Source organism: Henckelia pumila, chromosome 1 (genome assembly GCF_033568475.1).
Source record: "Henckelia pumila isolate YLH828 chromosome 1, ASM3356847v2, whole genome shotgun sequence".
Classification (NCBI taxonomy): Eukaryota; Viridiplantae; Streptophyta; class Magnoliopsida; order Lamiales; family Gesneriaceae; genus Henckelia; species Henckelia pumila.
Window position 1 is genome coordinate 14318194 of NC_133120.1, and position 17756 is coordinate 14335949.

At 39.9% G+C, this 17756-nt stretch overlaps 1 protein-coding gene across 1 annotated transcript; it reads left to right on the top strand.

Annotated features, from left to right (window-relative positions):
* Positions 1-203: 203 nt before the first annotated feature.
* LOC140859888 (uncharacterized) lies at positions 204-1110 on the top strand. Its single transcript, XM_073262502.1, has 2 exons — positions 204-246; positions 482-1110. The coding sequence occupies exons 1-2, from the start codon at positions 204-206 to the stop codon at positions 1108-1110; spliced, it is 672 nt and encodes a 223-aa protein (XP_073118603.1).
* The last annotated feature ends 16646 nt before the right edge of the window (positions 1111-17756 follow it).

A 17756-nucleotide genomic window follows, 5' to 3' on the forward strand; every position in this document is an offset into this window, starting at 1 on the left:
GAGGCCCCAGGGGCAACATCAGGCCCAGAGACCTACTCCTCCCAGGACTGAGGATAAGCCTATTTGCCAGACATGCCACCGTCCACACATTGGGAAGTGATTGAAGGAGACAGGAGTTTTCTTCAAATGCAAGAAGCCGGGTCATGTAGCTAAAGACTGCCCGGAGTTGAGGAGGCCCGTACAGGGTGGGTCGAGTGTTTGTGATGCAGGCCAAGGAGGCCGACACAGACACCACACTCATCACAGGTAACATCTTAAGTTTTCATGGGTTAGAGCAGTTGGTCGATTTACTGATGCATGTGGTTTTAAATTTTCTTGTTTGGGGTCAATAATTTTGTAGCATGTTGCATGTTTGGAGAATTTGACTGTATTAGCATGCGTAATATCTTGTTTGGGAATTTGATGACTTAGAATGAGCCTAATTAGAACTTGTGTTATTTAACTTCAATCTTTTTTGCGGATGTATACACCGTTAATGCAGGTAGGATTGTAGTAGCTGGTGTAGCCACTAGAGCCTTGTTAGACTCGGGAGCTACACATTCTTTTATTTCGGAGGCATTTACCCGTAAGCAGAGTATTGAGTATGAAGAGTTGTTGGGTGATTTCAGAGTGACCATCCCATCAGGGGAAGAGCTGTCCACGAGGAATATATTGAGGAGTCTTGAGTTCTTGCTGCAAGGTCAATCAGTGAGTTCCGATCTGATAGTGTTGCCCATGCCTAAGTTTGACGTGATACTTGGGATGAACTGGATGACGAAGAATGCTGTGGTGATTGATTTCCAACAGCGATCAGTGATGGTCATACCGGAGGGAGAGGAACCATTCTTGTTCGAGGCTACTAGAAGTTTGAAGAGGACTCAGCTTATATCTCTCATGCAAGCTAAGAAGTTGGTGCAGGATGGATGTGAGGCATTCTTAGCCAATGTATCTTTGACAGAGTTGCCAGCTCGTCCGGATATTTTAGAGGTGGACGTGTTCAGGGATTTTGAGGATGTGTTTCTGGATGAGGTTGCAGGTATTCCACCATATAGAGAAGTCGAGTTCTCTATCGACGTGATACCGGGTACTGTGCCAATCTCTAAGGCACCGTACAGACTAGCTCCAACATAAATGAAGGAACTAAAAGTGCAGATTCAAGAGTTTCTTGATAAAGGGTTCATACGCCCTAGCTTCTCTCCATGGGGCGCACCGGTCCTCTTTGTGAAAAGGAAGGATAGAATTCTGAGATTGTGCATAGACTATCGAGGGTTGAATGGTGTAACAGTGAAGAACAAGTACCCACTTCCTAGAATCAAGGATCTCTTTGATCAGTTACAAGGAGCTTCTGTGTTTTTAAAGATTGATCTTCGTTCGGGATATCACCAGTTGAAGGTGAAAGAGTCTGATGTTTTCAAGACAGCGTTTAGGACTCGTTATGGCCACTACAAGTTCCTTGTGATGTCGTTCGGGATGACGCCCGTGCCCGCGGTCTTCATGGATCTTATGAACCGCGTGTTCCAGCCGTACTTGGATCAGTTTGTCATTGTATTTATTGGCGATATCCTCATTTACTCAAAGGATAGAGAAGAGCATACCCAGCATTTGAGGACAATTCTAGGAGTACTCCAAGAGCGGAAGTTTTATGCCAAGTTCGACAAGTGCAAATTTTGGTTAGAGAGAGTACCATTCTTGGGTCATATTATTTCCAAGAATAAAGTGGAAGTAGATCCTTCCAAGGTTCAAGCAGTGAAGGATTGGTCTGTGCCAAGAAGCGCATTGGAGAATCGCAGTTTCCTCGGATTGGCCGGTTATTATAGAAAGTTTATCAAGGGTTTTTCATCGATTGTTGTGCCCTTGACAGCATTGACCAAGAAGAATGCCAAGTTTATTTGGAAGCCAAAGTGTCAAGAGAGCTTTGATGTGTTGAAGGAGGCTCTCACGACATCACCAATGTTAGTTGTGCCATCTGGAGAGGGAGATTTTGTGGTTTACACTGATGCTTCCAAGTTGGGACTTGGGGTAGTACTTATGCAGCGAGATAGGGTTATCGCTTATGCTTCTAGGCAGTTAAAGGAGCATGAGAAGAACTACCCTACTCATGATTTGGAGTTAGCAGCAGCAGTGTTTGCTCTCAAGATTTGGAGGCACTATCTCTACGGAGAGAAGTGTAAGATATTCACCAACCATAAAAGCCTCAAATACTTCTTCACTTAGAAGAAGTTGAATATGAGACAACGAAGATGGTTAGAGTTGGTGAAATACTATGACTGCGATATTAGCTACCACCCGGGTAAAGCTAATGTAGTCGCAGATGCATTGAGTAGAAAGTCAGCAGTAATTGCCTCTTTGACGTTGTCTAGACCTTTGCAGGATGAGATTCATAAATTCGGACTAGAGTTCTATGTCGAGGGTAGATCTCCTAGATTGTCAGCTTTGTCAGTGCAGACTTCGTTTTTTGACCGTATCAAAGTTGCTCAAGAAGTTGATGAGCAGTTGAACAATTGGAGACGGAGAGCCGATGAGAGAGGCAGTGACTTGTCAAAGAGTGGGTGCCCGGTTAGCCAACTTGTGGCTAAGGGCTTTCATGACTCTATGTAAAACAATCTTTTGCTTAATATAATTTACACTTTTATAATGGCATTGACTTTATCTTTCTTCATATTGTTATATTATGATATACTATTGTTGTTTTGATAAAGACCTTGAATATACTATAGTGTATGTAAGATGTGGTAGCACATGGGGATGGCTATCATGAAACACATCTTATAGTCACTGTATATTCTAAACTGTTCCTAGTCAATTGAGCCGTCCGCAAATAAGGTTAAGGATCGCTCGAGATTGAGACTAGCATTTGTGATGCCGAGTACCACGTTTCATTGGTATGGAACATAGAGATGTTCAAAGCATGCAAATGGATATTCATATGATGAATGATCGAACTACCCTATTCGGACTTTCCAAGTGGTTATCACTTATCGAGTGGATAAAGTCCGCGGTTTTGGTTGTACACCATTAGTCCTTATTACTTGAAACATCATTGAGACTCTATATGCTAGTACTGTACTTTGACTCGTTTACCGACTCTATTGGGGTCATCAGGTGTCGGGATTGGGTACAGTTACGAGACATATAGGATTCGATGCTTTGTTGTCAAGGATTCACCACACACTTGCGAGTGTGGATATCCTATGCAATCTGAGGAGATATTAGTGTGACGAATCTCTGGCCAGAGTACATGATGTGTTTTAGGTTAATGGGTTTTCCTAGTAACACATGCGATGTCACTAATAGATCTCCAAGATGTTATGCATAGTTATCGAATCTCGAACAACTCTCGATATAACAATGGTTGTTGATTCGATCGGGATATATGGATGAAGGGACCGTACTGTACGCTAACCAAAATCTACTGGTTCTTGCAGGCACTATCAGTAATCCTTAGGGAATCATGGGGCGATGTTGCTAGGCGCTCTTACCATGATTCGATGGGTAAGTCGGAAATTGTTGTTCCGAGTCACAAGGAGTTGTGAGCCCACGGCTAGCTGTATTCCTGAACCATTGAGGGTTACACAAGTAATGGATTACTAAAACCCCATAGAGATAGTTAAATTTAAAAGTTTAATTTAATGAAAGAGAAGTTGGACTTCTTAACTAAAGGGAGTGAGATTTCCTAAAATGACATAGGGATGGGCATTTTTGAAAATCACTGAATTTGGATTCAGAAAAATTATCTTGACTCTAAAAGATGCAGAAATGGTTTTTGTGCACATTGGTGAAATCAGTTTATCAATCGGAGTCACGATGAATTTTATATGAATTTCTATAACAACAGGCTTTGCTTGTTGGGCTTAAGTTATGGATTGTGGGCTTTAAGGAGTTAGAGTCCTGATACAATTATACCTAGAAATTATCTATAAATATACTGCAGTGTTCGAAAATTCTATAAGATTTTTAGTCTTGCAATTTTCGAATTTCAGCCTATATTATTCAAGGGGATTTTCGAAATTCTCTCTCCCTTTTAGAGAAAATTCGGGTTGCGATTTTTGTGAAAAATTACAATCTGAATTAACAGTTCATATCTGTTTATTCTCTACGCAAACTTCTGATTGATTTCTAGTGCAGTCAATCAGAGGGTTTTGTTTTCTATTCGTGGACCTGATTGAAGAAACGTTCATTCATCAGTTCCTGGGATATACAACAAGAGCAGATTAAATTCTGTTGGTGTCCATAATCTCGCTTCGAGATTTCAAGGTAAAATATTTAATAGTGATTATTTCTTTTACTTACACAAATTTAATCGTAAAGTTTTGATACCCAGATATGGAATCGTTCCATATTAATAAAATAAAATTTTAAACTTCCGCTGCACCGGGTATCAATTCTAATTGATCTGAACACAGTTTTCCAACAGTGGTATCAGAGCCAGGTTGCTCAGATCAAACGATTAAATTAATCGATTGTACAAAATTTTTAAGCCTCGATTTTTGAAACAAAATGAAAATTTAAAATTGAAATTTTAATGGGCAGATCGGGCAGCGATCATCGCTGCCCAAGGGGCAGCGACAGGCTGCCCATCCCGGGCCCCTTTTTTGGGGAGCGGGCTGCCCGGGATTGTCCCGAGCAGCCCGGGATTGTCCCGGGCAGCCCGGAAAAATAATTTTTTAATTTTTAATTAAAATTTTAATTTTTGAAATTCTAGTTTTTGATTCGATCGAAAATTGTTTTTGATTGGTTCACGAGGCATCGGATCGAATTGTTCGAGTCCGAAAATTTTAAAATTGATTTTTGGATAAATTTGAATTTTTGGAAAATTTATAAATTTTATCCGTTAAATTAAATTTTATAAAATTAATTATTTTGGTACAATTGATGATAAGATATGATCTTATGGATGGATAAGATAAAATATGATTTTATCTTTTAAATTATGATGCATTTGCATGTTTATCCAATTATTTAATTATTGAATTAATTAATGAATAAAGGATGATCGATTGCCATGACCAATGTTTTAGGTGTATGTTAGGTGATTTACATTTGTCTTATTGTTGTTGGTGTTTATTAATGGGCTTGGTTTATAGCCCAATATGATTGTCATATGTAATAAAAGTGGGCCTGGTTTATGGCCCGTTCCCACCCCTAAAAATGTATCTCATATTTGTCATCGAAATTTATTGTAAATTTATTAGACTTAGTGGGAGACAAAGATTTGAAGAAATGGTGGGCCCAGCAGACAATGAAGACCGAAGAAATGTAAATTGGAAGCACAATATAATAGGATTGCATTGTATACTTGCATATCACCTAGGATTGGACTTAGACTCGTGATTGGCAACCACGGGTCGATTAGTTAATGGGATCGATCATCCTTAAATAATATATGATATTATTGATGTATGCATGTTTAGACAAAATTGTATGAATCCCGCAAGCATACATAAATTGCATGATGAGACAAATTTTAAAAAATTAAAAATCCCTCATTTTAAATATGATTTAAAATTGATATCAAGATTAATAAAAAGGGAATTTAAATATTGTTTAAATATTCCTACCTTCCATCAACGATCAATGTATGAGATGCTACCCGCGGATACGGTCCGGCTCATATTATTGGGGGGGCCGTTCGTCGGAAAGCTGTACATTGGATCGACAAATGTTGTAAGTTGGGTGGAACTCCCATGGGATTGGCTCATATTATTGGGGATCCACATGGCGACCGTCCATCACAACTTAATATTGATGGGTTATTTTGACATATCACAATAAACGGCGTCATATTATTGGATCCTTATTGGACATGAGGTAAAAACATGGGGGTTACTTTGGAAGTAATTGGGCTCTACCTTTTGAAAATTATGGTTGACTGATATTATTCGGGATCATGATTTGTCAATTGGACTCCATGTTCTCACTAAGGAAAACATTTTCCCGTTTTCACTAGAGGGTAGTGAAATCGTTAAAATAGTGGGAGTGTAATTCATAAAATTAAAATTCGCCATATTTTATGTCTTAGTAAATTAATTAAACAATCATTGATTATTGTATGTTTACTTTTCAGTATACTATTACAATGACTTCTCGCAATCCACTGTTTTCAATTCTCGAACAAAACAAATTGACTAGCGCAAACTATACGGAATGGTTCCGTAAGTTGAAAATTATTCTTACTCCGGAAAAAGCTTTCTACGTGTTAGAGAAGCCGCCTCCGAAGGAAGCCCCGACTAATACAAGCCCGGAAGAGTTGGCCAAACTTGATTTATGGTGGGACCATGATATCAAGGCCAAATGCTACATGCAGGCTTCGATGTCTGATGAGCTTCAAAGGAGATTCGAGGATACCGTGAATGCTGCTGACATTCACAAGAACCTCAAGGAACTCTTTGGAGCTCAGTCAAGATCGGAGAGGTATGCCACCGTCAGAGAGCTTATGACGAGCCGCATGCGAGATGGGACTTCGGTCCGTGAGCATGAGGTGCGCATGATTGGGCTCATTGAAAAGTTGGTAACACTCGACTTGACTTTGGAGCATGAACTTAGCGCGGACTTGTTGCTTCTATCACTTCCTTCATCGTTTGAAGGTTTTGTGATGAACTTCAATATGAACAAGATAGAGGCCACCCTTGAAGAGATGGTCAATATGCTTGTCACATATGAAGCCACACTAAAGAAGGATAAACCGGTACTCTTGGTTGGCTCCTCTTCTAACTCTATGAAAGGACCAAGTGGAAAGGATAAGAAACGTTCTGCCCCACCCAAGAAGATTGTACCAAATAAGAAGGGAAACGCCAAGGCTTCAATTGGGATAAAAGATGAAAACGTTTGCCATTACTGCAAGAAACCCGGTCATTGGAAACGTAACTGCAAGGAATACCTCAAACAGTTGCGAACTGCAAAGGGTATGTTTTACATTGAAATAAATGTTTCGCTTAATACTTCTTCTTGGGTATTGGATACCGGATGTGGATCTCACATTTTCAATGATTTGAAGGTGATGACAAGAATTTGTAAGCTAAGGATGGGTGAGACCCAGCTAAGGCTCGGGAATGGTTCTTGAGTCGAAGCCAAAGCTATAGGAGACATTTATTTAGTTTTGCAGAACAATTTTAAGTTATTTTTTAGAGATGTTTTATATGTTCCGGATTTGGTCAAAAACATTATATCTATTTCTATTCTTGATAGAGATGGTTTTTCTTGCAATTTTGTGAATGGGATTTGCAATATTTACAAGAATGAATGTTTGATTGGAAATGGACAACTTAAAAACGATCTATATAGCTTAAAATTAAAAGACGTTCCAATTAATTATGTTGATAAACCAGTAACAACAATTAAAAGGAAGGACGATAGTCAAAACCCGTCAAACCTTTGGCATGCTAGGCTAGGTCATATTTCCTCAAGGAGGATGAACAAGCTAGTGGGAGAGGGCATGTTTGATATGTCTGATATTAACTCTCTACCTACTTGTGATTCCTGCCTAAAGGGAAAAATGACTAAATCTCCTTTCAAAGGGAAACCTGATCGTAGTCAAAATCTGTTGGATTTGATCCATACAGATGTTTGCGGTCCATTTAGGATTGGTACTAAATGTTGCAACACCTACTTCATTACCTTTACTGATGATCATTCTAGGTATGGGTATTTATATTTAATGAAATATAAGTCTGAAGCATTTGAAAAGTTCAAAGAATTCAAGACTGAAGTAGAAAACAAACTAGGTAAAAGTATTAAGGCACTTTGATTGGATCGAGGTGGAGAATACTTAAGTACCGAGTTTTTGGACTATCTAAAAGAGAATGGGATTCTCTCTCAGTGGACTCGTCCTATGACACCTCAGCTTAATGGTGTTTTGGAGCGTCGCAATCGAACTTTGTTGGACATGGTTCGATCCATGATGAGCTTCACTCCCACCTTCGTTTTGGGGCTACGCGCTTGAAACGGCGGTATTGTTGTTAAACAACGTCCACACTAAAGCAGTAAATAAAACACCATACGAGTTATGGAATGGCAAAGCTCCTAAGTATTCGTACTTTAGGATTTGGGGATGTCCTGCTTACGTGAAGCAGACAGTGGGAGATAAGTTGGATAGTCGATCCACTTTATGTTATTTTGTAGGGTATCCGAAGAATTCATTCGGATATTATTTCTATCATCCTGCTGAAACAAAGTGTTTGTTTCAAGGAATGCCACCTTCTTGGAGAAGGAGTTCTTATTGGATAAGAAAGGCGAGATGATGGAACTCGAAGAAATTCGAGAAGAACCCGAGATACAAAATAGTGATCCTACACCTCAAAAATCATCACAAGACATGCCTATTACTAGGAGATCCGAGAGGACTTCTAGGCCTCCTATTAGATATGGTCTTCTTCTTGAAGGGGATCAAAGTGAACCCGACATTGGATGTGATCCAAGAAACTTCAAAGAAGCAATTTCTGATGCGGATTCGAATTTATGGCTTGAAGCTATGCAATCGGAAATAGACTCGATGCATTCTAACCAAGTTTGGACTTTAGTAGATCCTCCCGATGGAATTGTTCCAATTGGGTGCAAATGGATCTACAAGAGAAAGCTTGGGCCTGATGGAAAGGTATTGACCTACAAGGCACGATTGGTGGCAAAAGGTTATACTCAAAGACAAGGAGTTGACTATGATGAAACTTTTTCACCAGTCGCAATGTTCAAGTCCATAAGAATCCTTATTGCCATAGCAGCATGGTATGACTATGAGATATGGCAAATGGATGTAAAGACTGCATTTCTTAATGGAAACATTAAAGAAGAGATCTATATGATGCAGCCTGATGGATACACACCCATGGGAAGCGAGCATAAGGTATGCATGCTTTAGAGATCAATCTATGGTCTCAAACAAGCATCAAGAAGTTGGAACCAGAAATTTGATGAAACGATAAAGGATTTTGGTTTTATCAAGAACCCGTAGGAACCATGCGTGTACAAGAAAGTAGTTAAGAATGCGGTAACATTCTTAGTACTTTATGTTGATGACATCCTACTTATGGGGAATGATGTAGGGATGTTGCAGTCAACAAAGATATGGTTATCAGGTAGATTTTCGATGAAGGATTTAGGTGAGGCATCCTATATTATAGGAATTCAGATCTATAGAGATAGATCTAAAAGAATGATAGGACTCACTCAATCAACCCACATCGACACCATATTGAAAAGTTTTTCTATGGATGAGTCCAAGAGAGGACATCTACCTATGTGTCATGGAGTTTCTCTATCCAAGTCTATGTGTCCCAAGACTGACGAAGAGATAGAGAAGATGACACACGTGCCATATGCGTCGGCCATAGGTAGTATTATGTATGGGATGATATTTACCAGACCGGATGTGGCCTATGCTCTAAGCGTCACGAGCAGATACCAAGCCAATCCCGGTCAAATGCATTGGAAAGCCGTGAAGGATATTCTTAAGTACTTGCGAAGGACTAAGAATTTGTTCATGGTTTATGGAGGGAGAGAATTGAAGTTGGAAGGCTATACCGACTCTAGCTTCCAATGTGACGTGGATGACTCGAAATCAACCTCTGGATTTGTATTCGTGCTCAATGGCGGTGCTGTCTCTTGAAAGAGTTCCAAGCAAGACACCACAGCGGATTCCACCACTGAGGCAAAATACATTGCAGCATCAGCTGCTGCTAAAGAGGCGGTTTGGATAAGGAAATTCATCCAAGAGTTGGGTGTAATTCCTGAAGTTGTTGGTCCAGTCCCGGTGTACTGTGACAACACGGGTGCCGTTGCTCAGGCAAAGGAACCAAGGTCTCATCAGAAGTCCAAACACGTACTGAGGAAAAACCACATCATCCGGGAGATCGTGGAAAGAGGAGACATCAGTGTCGAGAGAGTGGCCTCTACAGACAATATCGCTGATCCGCTTACTAAGCCCTTGCCAGGACCATTGTTTGACAAACATCGCGAGGCAATGGGATTACGTAGTATGACTAGTTGGCTTTAGGGCAAGTGGGAGATTGAAAGAGTGGGTGCCCGGTTAGCCAACTTGTGGCTAAGGGTTTTTATGACTCTATGTAAAACAATCTTTTGTTTAATATAATTTACACTTTTATAATGGCATTGACTTTATCTTTCTTCATATTGTTTTATTATGATATACTATTATTGTTTTGATAAAAACCTTGAATATACTATATGGTCCCGACTGGCGGGGAAGGCGTATGAGTATCCAGGCAGCTAGCAGACTTGTGACCATAGCTCATTTATGATATTGATGTTTTGAGAGTTAAAACAATTATTTCCGCTTATGATTTAATAGGTTGAAGTTTGAGGGTATGCATGGATTTTTGGATTTACTTATTTATTTTCTAGCTTTCATGGATTTGTTGTAGAAGTTTTATTTAAGTATTAAGTTGTAGGGAATTTTATGCATGAGATTTTACCATGGTTTAATAATTACTTTTATGTTATTTAGTTGCATGTAATATACATATATATTTATATAGTGTATGTTAAGTTATGTAAAATTATTTTATGTATGATATATATATATATATATATGAAAGAGTGGGTGCCCGGTGAGCCAACTTGTGGCTAAGGACTTTGATGACTCTTTGTATAAACAATCTTTTGTTTAATATAATTTACACTTTTATTAATGGCAATGACTTTATCTTTCTTCATATTGTTATATTGTGATATACTATTGTTGTTTTGATAAAGACCTTGAATATACTATAGTGTATGTAAGATGTGGTAGTACATGGGGATGTCTATCATGAAACACATCTTATAGTCACTGTGTATTCTAAATGGTTCCTAGTCGATTGTGCCGTCCATTAATAAGGATAAGGATCGGTCGAGATTGAGACTAGCATTTGCGATGCCGAGTACCACGTTTCATTGGTATGGAACATAGAGATGTTCAAAGCATGAAAATGGATATTCATAAGATGAATGATCGAACTACCCTATCCGGACTTTCCAAGTGGTTATCACTTATCGAGTGGATAAAGTCCGCGGTTTTGGTTGTACATCATTAGTCCTTACTACTTGAAACATCATTGAGACTCTATATGCTAGTATTGTACTTTGACTTGTTTACCGACTCTATTGGGGTCATCAGGTGTCGGGATTGGGTACAGTTACAACACATATAGGAGTCGATGCTTTTTTGTCAAGGATTCACCACATACTTGCGAGTGTGGATATCCTATGCAATCTGAGAAGATATTAGTGTGACGAATCTCTGTCCAGAGTACATATGTGTTTTAAGAAATGGTTTCTTAGTAGAACATGCGATGTCACTATTTGATCTTCAAGATGTATTGCATAGTTATCGAATCTCGAACGACTCTCGATTTACCAATGGTTGTTGATTCGATCGGGATATATGGATGAAGGGACCGTACTGTACGCTAACCAAAATCTATTGGTTCTTGCAGGCACTATCAGTGATACCTAGGGAATCATGGGGCGATGTTGCTAGGCGCTCTTACCATGATTCGATGGGCAAGTCGGAAATTGTTGTTCCGAGTCACAAGGAGTTGTGAGCCCACGGCTAGCTGTATCCCTGAACCATTGAGGGTCACACAGAGTAATGGATTTTTAATCCCCGTTGAGATAGTTAAATTTAAAGAGTTAAATTTAATGAACAAAGAAGTTGGACTTCTTATTTAAGAGAAGATGAGTAAGATTTCCTAAAATGACATAGGGATGGGCATTTTTGGAAATCACTGAATTCGGATTCAGAAAATTTATCTTGACTTTAAAAGGTGCAGAAATGGTTTCTGTGCACATTGGTAAAATTGGTTTATCAATCTGAGTCACGATGAATTTTATATTAATTTCTGAACATGCGGGCTTTGCTTGTCAGGCTTGAACTTATGACTAATGGGCCCTAAGCTGTTAGCAGCCCACATTATAAATAAGTTATTGCAGTACAGAAATTAGACAACAGAGGTCACAAAATATTTTCGAAAACCCTAGTGTTTCCCTACTATGGCCGCCGCCCCCTCTCCCTCTCTGCTCTGAAAAATCCAGCCTGTGAATTTTGAATTTGCAGTCTGGTTTAACGGATCAAATTCGTTAATTCTCTTCGTAGAAACTTCTGATAGATTTTCTAGTGAAATCTATCAGAGGGATTCGAATTCTGTTCGTGGACCTGATTGAAGAATTGTTCGACCATCAGTTCCTGGGATATACAACAAGAGCAGAGTTATCTGTTGGTGTCCATAATCTCGTTTCGAGATTCAAGGTAAAAATTTAATTGTTATTTAACTTTTACATGTACAATTTAATCGTAAAGTTTTGATACCCATTATGGAATCGTTCCATATAAAATTTTAAAACTTCCGCTGCATCGGGTATCAATTCTGATTGATCTGATCACCGTTCTCCAAAAGTGGTATCACGGCGCTGCCCATGGGCAGCGATCGTCGCTGCAGGGGCGCGGGCAGCCCGGGAGCGTCCCAGGCGGCCCGGGAAAAATTAATTTTTATTTTTTAAATTAAAATTTTAATATGTTAAAATTTTATTTTGGTCCGATCGAAAATTGTTTTTGATTGGTCCACGAGGCGTCGGATCGAATTGTTCGAGTCCGAAAATTTTAAAATTGATTTTTGGATAAATTTGATTTTTTGGAAAATTTATAGATTTTATCCGTTAAATCAGATTTTATGAAATTAATTATTTTTGGTACAATTGATGATAAGATATGATCTTATGGAAATATTGAGTAAAATATGATTTTATGTATAAAATTTGATTTTATATGTAAAATATGATTTTATTTGATAAAAAGATAAAATATGATTTTGTATGTAAAATAAGATTTTATATATGGAATATGATTTTATCCTTTTAAATTTAATTGCCATTGCATGTTATCCAATAAATTAATTTTGAATTAAATATTATTGGATAAGGATGATCGATTGCCATGACCAATTTTGTAGGTGTATGTTAGGAATTTACATTTGTTTTATTGTTGTTGGATTTATTAATGGGCCTGGTTTATGGCTCAATATGAATTGTCATATGTAATAAAAGTGGGCCTGGTTTATGGCCCGTTCCCACCCCTTAAAATGTATCCCCTACTTGTCATTGTTATTTATTGTAAATACATTATACTTAGTGGGAGATGAAGATTTGAAGATGGAGGTGGGCCCAGCAGACAATAAAGACAGAAGAAATGTAAATTGGAAGCTCAATGTAATAGGATTGCATTGCATACCTGCATATTACCTAGGATTGGACTTAGACTCGTGATTGGCAACCACGGGTCGATTAAAAATGGAATCGATCATCCTATATAATATATGATATTATAGTTGTATGCATGTTTTAGAAAAAATTGTATGAATCCCGCAAGCATACAAAATTTAAAATGATGAGACAAATTTTCAAAATTAAAATCCCTCATTTTAAATATGATTTAAAATTGATATCAAGATAAATAAAGGAAATTTAAATATTGTTTAAATGTTCCTACCTTCCATCAACGATCAATGTATGAGATGCTACCCGCGGATACGGTCCGGCTCATATTATTGGGGGGGGCCGTTCGTCGGAAAGCTGTACATTGGATCGACACATGTTGTAAGTTGGGTGGAACTCCCATGGGATCGGCTCATATTATTGGGGGATCCACATGGCGACCGTCCATCACAACTTAATATTGATGGGTCATCTTGACATGTCACAATAAACGACGTCATATTATTGGGCCCTTATTGGACATGAGGTAAAAACGTGGAGGTTGCTTTGGAAGCAATTGGGCTCTACCTTTTGAAAATTATGGTTGGCTGATATTATTCGGGACCATAGTTTGTCAATTGGACTCCATGTTCCCACTAAGGAAAATAGTTTCCCGTTTTCACTACAGGGTAGTGAAATCGTTAAAATAGTGGGAGTGAGATTCATAAAATAAATTTCGCCATATTTTATGTCTTAGTAAATTAATTAAACAATCACCGATAATTGTCTGTTTCATCTCAGTATTTCATTAAGATGAATGCGCGCAATCCACTATTCTCTATTCTCGAACAAAATAAACTGACTGGCGCAAACAATACAGAATGATTCCATAAGTTAAGATTGTCCTAAGTTCGGAAAAGATTTTCTAAGTGTTAGAAAAGGCTTCTCCGAAAACAGCCCCGGCTGATGTAACTGCCGAAAGGTTGGCCGAACTAGAGAAATGGTTGGACCATGATCTCAAGGCCAAATGTTACATGCAAAATTGGACAAGTCTAAACAAGTTTGCCATCACTGCAAGAAATCCGGTCATTGGAAACGTAACTGCAAGGAATACCTCGAGCAATTGCGAACTGCAAAGGGTATGTTTTACATTGAAATAAATATTTTTCTTAATACTACTTCTTGGGTATTGGATACCAGATGTAGATCTCACATTTGCAATGAGTTGCAAATGATGACAAGAAGTAATAGGCTAAGGATGGGTGAGACCCAGTCAAGGCTCGGGAATGGTTCCACAGTTAAATCCATAGCTATGGGAAATATTTGTTTAAATTTTTCAAACCAATTTTAAGTTGTATTATGAGAAAGATATTTTTTATTTGTGCCAAAGATTTCATTAAAACATTATTTCTATTTCTATGCTTGATAGAGATGGGTTTTCTTGTAATTTTGTGAATGGGATTTGCAATATTTACAAAAATGAATGTTTGTTTTGAAGTGGACAATTTAAAAACGATCTATATTGTAGTGACCCTTACCCGGATCACCTACTAAACAGAACTTATGCATGCAATTAACTTAATTAAACAGATATCAGAATAAAACTGCGGAATCCAAATAACATTATCCAATCCCAAGTAAAGGAATCTGTAATTTATCCAATAATATACAACCAAATCGAATAGCTGTATAAACCCAAACAATAGTAATAAAACCTAAGCGAAGCTCCAGCTGGCCAACCACTGACTAGCCCCTCCTGGATCCACCCTCCTCGTCCAATCGCAAACCTGCCCCATGGAATAGGGTGTCTAGAAAATACAGAGTACGAGACGTGAGCATAAAACGCTCAGTGCGAGAGTATGAGTAAACATGCATGCAAAGTGAACTCCCTATAGACTCGAGGTCAAGGATCAGATAACAGAGACAGACCGGGCCCTGGTATGTAGCACGCTGTGCCGTCGCTTCAGGAGGTGGCTCCCATACCGAGATAACCGTGGAAACGCCGGACCCAAATCGATGGAAGTCCATCCACTAACAGGATAGGGTACAACCCTACTAAGAGACATCTCGAAGGAGATACAGCAAGATGCAAATGAATGCAGCATAATGTCATGGCATATAAATCATGCAGTCATATAATACATGCATACTCAGTCAGGATATCTCGAACAGTACTTTCGTACCTCAATACAGTGCAAGCTCTACCAACTCTAGGTCCACGCCTATAGTCTGCTCTACACTGCCAAATGATACTACTATCATTAAAGTGCTCTAAAAGCCTTAACTAAGCTATTGCATACTCCTAAATATTTATAGGGAGCAAAAGCTATACCTTCGTCCGTCGTTAGCATGTCGATGCCTCCAGAACTTGGGCACGACTCCGCTACGACTACCGAACGCCTCTCCGACCTCCGGACCAAGCTTAAGAAGACTAGAACAGCTCCAAAAGGACTAGAAAGGAAAGGAGAACTCGGAATTGGCAAATGAAAGTGAAGTCTCGGCCTTCTATTTATAGACAACGATCGGAACTTCCGATCCTTGATCGGAATGTCCGAACCTCGATCGGAACGTCCGATCCTGTCATCGGAGCTTCCGAAGATCCTGATCTGCCACGTGTCAAAATATCACTTGTTGAATCCGGATAGGGGTGATCGGAGCCTCCGGTCCTGATCGGAGCTTCCGATCCAACCACACGTCATGCCTGACGTAATATCGATCGGTGCCTCCGATCGCTCATCGGAGCTTCCGATCCTGTTCGGAGCTTCCGATCGTGCCTTCGGAGCTTCCGATCCGTCCAATACCCAATTCAATTAATTAGCATAAATCCTTTGATTACTCAATTAGGGCACGGGCTACTACATTCTCCCCCACTTAAGATATTTCGTCCTCGAAATCAGATCTTAAGTACCGAACGCAAATACAGAAATCAGAAACATTCTTTATTCAAATCAAACGCTTACAGAGTTTGCAACTGAATACAACTTAAAGAATGAAATCAAAACAACTCAGGATTGTCTTTACGCATCCTATCCTCAAGCTCCCAAGTAGCTTCCTCAGTGCCTCGGCGCTGCCACTGAACTAAAACTAAAGGAATGACTTTGTTCCGTAAAACCTTATCCTTATAATCAAGGATGCGAAGAGGTTTCTCAACATAAGTCAAATCCTTGTCTACCTGGACCTCAGATCGCTGCAGAATATGAGATTCATCCGCCACATACCGTCGCAACAGAGATACGTGGAACACGTCGTGAATGCTGGATAGATGCGGTGGCAATGCCAGTCGATAAGCCAAATCGCCAATACTCTCCAAGATCTCAAACGGACCGATAAATCTGGGAGACAACTTGCCCTTAAGGCCAAATCTGAGAATCTTGCGGAAAGGTGACACTCTCAGAAACACTTTCTCCCCGACCTCGAACTGCAAAGGCCTACGCTTAATATTAGCATAGCTGGCCTGACGATCCTGTGCAGTCTTAATCCGTTTCTTGATCTGATCAACAATGTCTATCGCCTGCTGGATAAACTCCGGTCCCTCAGCTTGTCTCTCCCCCACTTCTTCCCAGAAGAGTGGAGTACGACAACGTCGCCCATACAACGCTTCAAAAGGTGCCATCCCAATACTAGTGTGATAGCTGTTGTTGTAAGCGAACTCGATCAACGACAAATGATCCTGCCAGGCTGAACCAAAATCCATGACGCACGCTCTAAGCATATCCTCTAACGTACGGATGGTGCGCTCTGACTGACCATCAGTCTCCGGATGATAGGCTGTACTCAAACTGAGAGTAGTACCCATCGCACGCTGAACACTCCCCCAGAACCTAAAAGTAAACCTGGGGTCCCGATCGCTGACAATGCTCACAGGCACTCCATGAAGTCGAACGATCTCCTGAATGTACAACCGAGCCATGCGATCCACAGAGTACTCTCGGCTATAGGCAATGAAATGCGCTGACTTGGTGAGTCGGTCCACCACAACCCAGATAGCATCACAGTTCCTCCGGGATACCGGCAAATGGGTCACAAAGTCCATAGTGATAAACTCCCATTTCCATTCAGGAATAGGCAGACTGTGAAGCAATCCTCCAGGTCGTCGGTGCTCTGCCTTGACCTGTTGACACACCAAACATCTCGAAACAAAATGATAAACACTGCGTTTCATTCCCTTCCACCAGAAACGAGTACGTAGATCCTTGTACATCTTGTTGCTCCCAGGATGAATACTCAACTTAGTGCGATGTGCCTGGGATAAAATCTCCTCTCGCAACTCTTCATCCTGTGGAATCACAAGCCTACCAGACAAACACAGAAGGCCATCTGACTGATAATGAAATCCAGACGAGCTACCCTCGTTAGCTAGACGAGCTAAACGCTGGGTCTTCGAATCAGACATCTGAGCATCTCGGATCCGCGAGTACAAGGCTGGCTCAGATAATATCGCAAACATCTGGATACTCTGCATACCTTTCTTATGCTTGAAGGTATAACCTGTAGTACAACAGTCACCGATCGCACTAGACATCGAACAAGTCTGAAGTGCGGATAGTCGCACCTTGCGACTCAAGGCATAAGCGGTGAGATTAGCAGCTCCCGGATGG

Bases quoted from the DNA above. Each gene is read 5' to 3' on its own strand.
- LOC140859888 (XM_073262502.1), top strand. From the start codon at position 204: ATGCAGGCCAAGGAGGCCGACACAGACACCACACTCATCACAG. The intron at 247-481 runs GTAACATCTTAA...CCGTTAATGCAG, and splicing joins AGACACCACACTCATCACAG to GTAGGATTGTAGTAGCTGGT.